This window comes from Cannabis sativa, chromosome X (genome assembly GCF_029168945.1).
Source record: "Cannabis sativa cultivar Pink pepper isolate KNU-18-1 chromosome X, ASM2916894v1, whole genome shotgun sequence".
NCBI lineage: Eukaryota > Viridiplantae > Streptophyta > Magnoliopsida > Rosales > Cannabaceae > Cannabis > Cannabis sativa.
The window spans coordinates 45994174-46002579 of record NC_083610.1 but is presented as its reverse complement, the minus strand read 5'-3'; the positions used below and the strand labels follow the sequence as shown (position 1 = coordinate 46002579).

At 29.8% G+C, this 8406-nt stretch overlaps 1 protein-coding gene across 1 annotated transcript; it reads right to left on the bottom strand.

The window, feature by feature from the left end:
- Nucleotides 1-4998: 4998 nt before the first annotated feature.
- LOC115719295 (probable pectinesterase/pectinesterase inhibitor 51) lies at nucleotides 4999-7617 on the bottom strand. Its single transcript, XM_061105298.1, has 2 exons — nucleotides 6429-7617; nucleotides 4999-5872 (listed from the first exon to the last, which is right to left on the bottom strand). The coding sequence occupies exons 1-2, from the start codon at nucleotides 7528-7530 to the stop codon at nucleotides 5190-5192; spliced, it is 1785 nt and encodes a 594-aa protein (XP_060961281.1). The 5' UTR covers nucleotides 7531-7617; the 3' UTR covers nucleotides 4999-5189.
- Nucleotides 7618-8406: the final 789 nt, after the last annotated feature.

The following is an 8406-nucleotide window of genomic DNA, read 5'->3' as shown; positions in this document are numbered from 1 at the left end:
CGCTCTCTCAACTCTCTTTAGATGGAATTTGCTGTTATGAACAGAATGAGTGAGGAGCTCGGGGACCGAGACCCTACATTTATAGGTGAGATACTCCATCAGTATCTATGCCACATTAATTGTCAGAATATTATGACAATTAATTCAGGAAATCAAATCAGGTAATGAATATAGAAATCTGACCATATATAGAATATTACGTAATTGATTCTGTCCAGATTCAATGAATATAAAATATTCATTTATCAGAATCAATAATATTATTTTATTTCCTTAATTAGAAATATTCTAATAAAGATTATATATATAGGGATATGATTTTGTCTCGTTATTGTACTTTTCACGGATTGTAATCAGTGATGTACGTCAGCCGTCAGATGAGGGAGTTCTTTGATCTGACGGCTGAGATTGATCTAGGGGTAATTAGTGTTAAAAAGTAGAAACGTAGCCTGACACTCATTTAATGTACCCTGAGACTCATCTTATGTACTACGGAATACATTCCGTGAAAGTACATCACAGGACAAAATCATATCTCTCTGTCTATATATATAGCATTATAAGATAGAGAATTGCTATTGAGTATCTAGTGGTGCATAGCATTGTAGAGGTGGACCCACATAAAAGCAACTTGAAAAAAAATTAGAAAAAAAAAATGTATATGTATTTTAATTAGTCTTTTCTTCATTATTATTCTCTAAGAGGAATTTTTGAAGCTTTTATGAAATTTAGAACAATTATTAACTTTATAATATATATAAAAATATCAAATTAATTAATTTATTTATTAAAAAGTAAGTAAATGTATAAGAGTTTGATAGAAAAGGAAGGGCAACTCAAGTTGGTTTTCACTCACTTTTATTAATTATTGTTATTATGAATTAATGTGTTAGTGCTGAGAGAGAATCCATAGAATGAATGCTTATATCAAATGGCCAAATGATTATGAGTTGTACGCATTCCTCATATAAGTTATGTAGCAATATATACAATCTCATTTTTCTAGTTTAAATGATCTTATTATTTTTTATGTGTTTCAACTTAATTCTGTTTCATGTACTACTTTTTAGTAATTGGTTCGTATCATGTTTTGATTTTGGTATTTCTTGACTGATTTGATGGTTTTAATTTTTAAATTATCCGTATCTAAATATCTGAATCAATTAATTTTAAATTAACTTCTTGTTTTTTCCCATTAATCTCCATTATCAACTTTAGATTCAATTCATAATGCCTTATATGTTTATATTTGACTTTCTTACTTTGCTTTTTCATTTGATCATGAACATAGAGGACAATTGAGTTTTCCTACAATATATATTAAGAACTTGAATTATGACTAATAAGTTGGAAAGGAAAGAAAATGAAATATTTATTAGGATACCATGGCCCATAACACAAATTTTATCAAAACTCGAATTTTTATTAAAAAAATAAACAAAAAATATAAAGAAACTACAGATTATTTGTCTGTCCGTTCGACGGTAGTGGTCGTGGTTCGTCGGCCACACACTAGAGAGAACCAGCGAGAAGGAGAGTTGTGGATGGTGGTCACCGATGTTCGACGGTTTCAGTGGTGGAGTTTGGTGAGAACTAGAGAAAGGGAAACAAAAAAAACGAGCTAGTGAAAAAGAAAATAATGTTGAATAAATTTAGGCGAATTTTTGAAATGAAAAAAAAAGTAATTTGAAATGTATAATAAAATGTATCTATACTATGAATATTAAACAACTTAAATTTAATAAACCTCAAGCCCAATGTACTATTTTATTATCATAATAAACCTCAAGTAATTTTTGGAATTAATATGAAAATTAATTTCAATACAACTACTCGATACAAATTCAACTATGTAATTAACTAATGTATAGTTCACACATAACCTTACCTTAATTACCTTAATAGAATCATACAACACAACTACTTATATATCTTTATCTTTATATATTAAAAGTGCCTATCTAATGGCATTTAACGATTGCGTTTTATCTCCCGTTAAGAAATAAACCCAATAATTAAACCCAAAAAATTAAACAATCTTTTAAATATTAATAATCTCTTTTTAAATTAAAAAAAATCATCTTACCCACATCTCTCTCTAACAAACCTATTTTGAGAGAATATTAATAATTTTTTTTATTTATTTTTTAAAAAAGAAAAATATAGATAAAATGTTTAGAAAAGATAATATAAATGTGAGACTGTATATGAGTTGTCCCTTCTGTAATTACCTAGAAAAGATAAAATGTATAGATAAATATATATATGTGAGACTGTACGTATAACATATATTATTATAACACAATTATGTTTTACTTACTAAATATACTGACACATATTTTATTTTTATAAAACAAATCGTTCAAATAATTATACTATTTTAATTATTAATTAAAATAAAAAACTAAAATATTAAATAAAACTAACACTGGCTTGGCACGTAACAATCGCCTAGTATATATATATCTATTCTATATAAAGTATACCTATATAACTGAAATTCTTGGTTTTTGAGAATTTTATGGGTGACTTTTAATTTTTATTTAATAAAATAATAAAATATTATTTATCTATAATAAAATAATAATAAATATCCTAAATTAAATATTTGAATTAAATATTTGAATTTAAACTGATATTTATCAAGAGTCATTAGTTTGTGACACGTGGAATCATAAGTGGCAGATAAGTAGATGGTTTTGACTTGGATAAGCACTCCGAAGATGTTATGCAATTTTCTATTTTTGTTTTTTAAGTTTAATGAAGGCAATCTCCTCTTCTGATATAGTATCATTGTAACAAGTAAATGCATTATAGTTTGTATGATTTTAAATGTAAAAATAATTTAATTTGAAAATATTCAATATAAACTTATTTTGTGTTAATCTTCATATTTAATCAAAATTTGTGGTTTTCATTTCAATATGTATTTGTGGGCTTCAGTATCTATTTATTCGAGGGCTATTTACAAAAATATAAGAAAATGAAGATTTGTTTTGATATATATGGCATAAAAACTTAATTATTCTAAATATGGTATTTTTTTAAAAAAAAACTTACAAATATAGGAAAAAGTCATGAGAAATGCCATAAAAAACTTTAAATTTGTGTTTCTTTTTATTTTATTTTCTTTTTTAAAAATAAAACACTAAAATAAAAAAAAATGATTAGAAATTTTTTTAAAAGAAATTGAACTTGTTTTTTTTTATTTAAACTACTGTTTGTTTTTTTTTCTTTATTTTTTTTGTTAAAAACTAATTCTTTCATTAAAAGCAGCAAAAAAAAAAAAAAAACCAGTTTCATCAACATCATCTTGAAAAAAAAAATAATATAAAAAAATATACTTTTTATCCCGGTTTTTAGGGGCATTTTATCCCAGTTTTCGCTAAAATGAAAACCGGGATGTATGCCAGTGGGATAAAAGCTCTGATAAAAACCGGGATAAAAACTCACTTTTAATCCCGGCTATTATAGAAAAACCGGGATAAAAGACTATTTTTAATCCCAGTTTTCCTTTAAAAAGCGGGATAAAAAGTAATTTTTTATCCCAGTTTTTCTATAATAACCGGGATTAAAGGTTAAGAAAAAAAAAATATACTAAAACTAACAAGCAATGAACCACTACAGAGAATTTTTTTCCTTAACAATATTTTTGGTAAAATATACAATCAGTACAGATTTATAAATCCCGAAATATCAGTACAACAAAAGCCACGAACCACCTTCGACAACCACGCGAACCACCTTCGACAACCGTGAGTCATTATCAACGACCACAAATAGCGACCACAAAGCTTTGTCCACCATGAAAAACCATGACCCGTCGACCACGAACCTTCACACGTGAGGAAAGAGAGAAGGAGAGAGTTGATCGGCATTTCAAAAAAATAAAGAAAAAAAAAAGAAAAAAAAGAAGTAGAACAAGATTAGAGGACGTGGAGCATAGATCTCTCAAGAACAAAAAAGAAAAAGAAGTACCTGGAAGTTTCAAAAGGCATGGAGGTCGGATCTGAACTTCGTTGACTCGTCCTTCGCCAGAAAAAGGCCGCTGGCCTGTGATAATGCACGAAAAATAGAAAACATGGAAGGATTGCAGCTTAGAGACACCATAGAGCCTATTTGATCTCCATGTGGGCAGCCGCTTAGACAGAGATAGAAGAGAGAGAGATCGGCTGGGAGGAAAAATAAGACAAACCCTAATAAAAATAAAACCCTAAAAGTTATTGTTCCTTTTATATGTGTAGTCGGCCCAACAATTAAAAGGCCCAAATGTATGAGGACCTTTTATCTCGGTTATTATGTAAAAACCGGGATAAAAAGTCCCACTTAAAATGCTAAGTTGTGTTTGGCAAATGCATAAAGATAGCATTTTTAACACTGTTTTTTATCCGTTTTCCAAACAAGGCCCTTGTTCCAAACTTATATTTAAGACTCCAAATGTAAAAGTGGGATCAAAAGTTTTTATCCCACTTTTTATTTTTTCAAGTGTAAAAAGTGGGATTAAAAGTTCCTTTTGTTGTAGTGATTTGTAGCCTGTAGTAGTCTTTTATTATTGAAGAAATGTAATGATAAATTAAGTATTTAAATCAGTAGCTAAAATTTACAACCCCACCACTTAATATTTAGAAAGGCTAAAAATTATTTCCTCTTATTATAAACATTAAATATTTTAATATATTTTAATTTAATAATTATTATAAAAAGTACCAATAAATAATGATAAAACGTAATTTGATGGTAGTAAGAGAATTCATATAACCAATAATGCTCGTTACTATTATTGAGTAGGTGCCGGACAATTTGCATAGCATATGCAATCTTAAATGAAATAAACAAAAATTGTTTTAATATAGTTTTGTTATTTTCCCATTAAATTTAAATTAGTAACATAATTTGGATTTTCAAATTAAATATCCACTAATTATTTTGTAAATGAAGATCGGAACAAGATATTTCTATGCTGCACTAGTACAGTAACATAGTTCAAAACAGGATATATATTCAAAATTTCTTCCCATATATATATTTATATGGTTCTTTCATTATTATCATTATCTTTTTTTTTTTTATTATTTTAAAAAAGTAATCAATCATTATTAACCTTCAAACATGAAAACAAATTAGTTAGGACATCCTAAAATACGATTAGGATATAAATTAGAAATCGTATGTGGATACTATCATTATTATTAATTTGTAGGAATCCAGTCATGTCCTTGGATGAAATTTCGAACTGAATATGCATTAACATGTTCAGGTGGAATTCGGCTACTCCATTGCACTCTTTGGGATAGGTCTGACCCTTTTCCAGTATTTTCAAATTCTCCATAGAAAAGCGTATTCAAACCAACATCATTATCCCATTCCAACCATCCTTGAGGCGTGATCAACTCTTCTATGTTACATCGTATGAAAACTGTTCTCGAATATACTTTCCATGGCCTTCCCAAGTAGCTTTTGTGGATTTTAGGGTTGCTCTTATACAACTTGATGTATTCTTCAGTGCCATTAATGGAGCAATTATGGAAAACAAAGCCAGAAAACTGTGCAGGGTCCCTCCTACTGTGGGCAGTTACTGCATTCTTCTCCCCTTTCTCAGAAATGTCTACTCTAGGAGCTATTAGGATTTGGCAGTCTTGGAAAAATGAAGCAGAGTTTCCAAAGATGAAGTCTACGTTGCCTTGGATGCGACATGATTTATAGAATTGGCGAAGTGAGTGAGCGTAAAGAGTGTCTTGGTTTCCTATGAATTCACATTCCTCAATCACTGAATGATCACTGCTTGATCTGAATGCTACAGCTTGGTGTGCATCAACTCCGGCTGTGTTTTGGAAGGTTATGCCTTTCGCCATGAACCCATCCCCAACAACTCCTGTTTTAAGTAAACCAAAACAAATATGGCATTAATATTTCTATTCAACTCATTATTTTGAAATGGCTAATTAGGAATTTTTCTACTTGAACTTTGACATGTACCAAATCATGTCCTTTTAACTTTTCAGGTCGTTAAAAATTCTCCTTAAACTATTGATATTGTTTTTGTCTAATTTCATTCAATTTTGCTAATATACTAAATCGTGACCATATTTTGATATTTACAAAATTATATACCTCCTGAACTTTAACATTTTGCTGAATTATGCCTTCTAAATTTTCATTTACGTCAGACTTTCTTTAGTAAAATTTTTACAAAAAAAATCTTAAATAGGAAATTTTTAACGCCGAGAAAAATTCAGGGGTAAAAAAATCAAAATTAGCAAAATTCATGATACTTAAGTGATTATATATATAAACATGCATATGTACATACATTGAGTGAAAATAGATATTTTTTTCCATCCATTTTCACCAAAAGAGAGGGAAAAAAATAGATTTATCAAAAGAAAATTTATTATCTTTTTTAAAAAATAAAATAAATAAGAACTCACCAACTGTAGCAGTATCATATGTGGTAAGTCCCATGAGACCAACATTAAGTGAACCAGTAATAACAGTTTTGCCCATACCATCCCCTATGAACACAATATTCTGCTTCACAAATGGGACCCTCACAATCTCCTCATAAACACCAGCCGTTATATGTATAACAAACTTTTTAATGCTAAGATCTGTCGAAGCATTAACGGCATCTTGTATTGTTTTGTAACAACCGTTTCTCCCGTCTTTACACACTGTCACGTCCACCGTTAAATTTGACGGGAACCCACCTCGAAAACCAAGATCCAATGACGTCGTAGGAGTAGTAGTAGTGTTCTCCCAAAATCCGTCTCGCTCGGTTTTGGGTGGGGCCCATGCTGACATGTCTTGACCATAGCGGTCGTAAGATGCCATCATGCTAAGTGCATTGCTTGATAATTCAGCCAAAGAAGACACAAAAGACATGGTTTGAGTGACCAATATTTGGGTGTCATTGGAATTTTTTAGGGAAGACCAACATCCATGTTGGTACATTAGTGATGCACTCATCCACACACGTGCATCTTTTATATTCCCACTTGGTAATGAGGAATTGGCTATAGATATACGGTAATTAGCGTTTTGAAATGTCTCAAGGCAACTCTTTGTGGCCTTTTCCAAGTGCTTGTTATTAGTTGGTGAATTAGCGATAAATTCAACCATTGAATTGGCAATGTGGAGATTATCAGCGACTACTTTTAACGCTGCTTGAATAACTTGAATTGGAGAGGCGTTGGGTCCTACTTCCTCTCCATGCTTTGCCATTGTGGTCAAGCATGATTCTACGAAACGGGTGGCTTTGCATGCTTGCTGGATGATTGGCGATGGCGTTAGCGTTGGCGATGGCGATGGCGATGATGTTGGTGGAACCGGATTATCATTGTTGGCTGATGATGAGTAAGATAATAAGAAGAAGAAGAGGAGAGAGAGGAAGATGAGGTTCATGGTGGACATGATTATTATTAATATTCTATTGCCTAATTTCAAGAATATAAATAGGGCTATTTCCAGAGACAAAAGAGAAGAAAAAAAAAATAACGGTAGAGAATAATATACCACCCTACTTCCTCTCATGTTATATTTAGAATTCTATCTTAATTATATCACATTTCTTGTTTTAGAAAATTCAACCCCTCTTTCTCTCTCTCCAATTTTTATATTCTAACAAATAAAAATTAACCAAATAAATTAGTTAACAGTCTTTTCATTTCGTATCTCCTACCCAAAGTATCATAAAAAAAAACATTGCTATTTAGGTCGCGTTTGGTTGGAGGTAATAAAATGGAATAGAATAAAAAGAAAACAATTTTCATTCCATTCTTTTATTTGGTTGCATTTAAAACTATTGGAATATCATTTCGATGGAATTACCTTTCCATCATTTTGGTGGAATAACTATTCCATTTTAAAATGGAAGGAAACACTATTCTTATGCAAGATTTAAAAAATTTTAATAATTTTTTTACGTTATTTTTTATGCATTTTAAATTTTATTCTATTCTACTCCTATTCCAATTCTCATTCCCGTTCCTATTCTTATATTTTCATTCCTCCTAACCAAACGTCACCTTAGTATCTTAAGGTGCTTTAATACCACACCGTTATAGCGCTTTACAATTGGTTATTAGTAATTTTCAATGTTATTTATAAAATCAAAATATGTAAGACCCGATATTAGAATGCACCAATAATAATTTGCCACCTCTTATGGTACTTGGGACCTTAAGATATCTCTTAGTGTTTCTTTTAAAAAAAATATATTCTTTTTAATTTTCTATCAACGGTACAAGTTTTTTTAAGAACATATACACCACAAGTTTAAATAATAATATATTTATTAAAAAATATAACATTCTTCAGTGACAAGATTGTTAGAAATTTATATATATAAACTGAAATGTATATGTTTAAGTATTAAGTGCGGAATTAATCAAACATATATACACTATG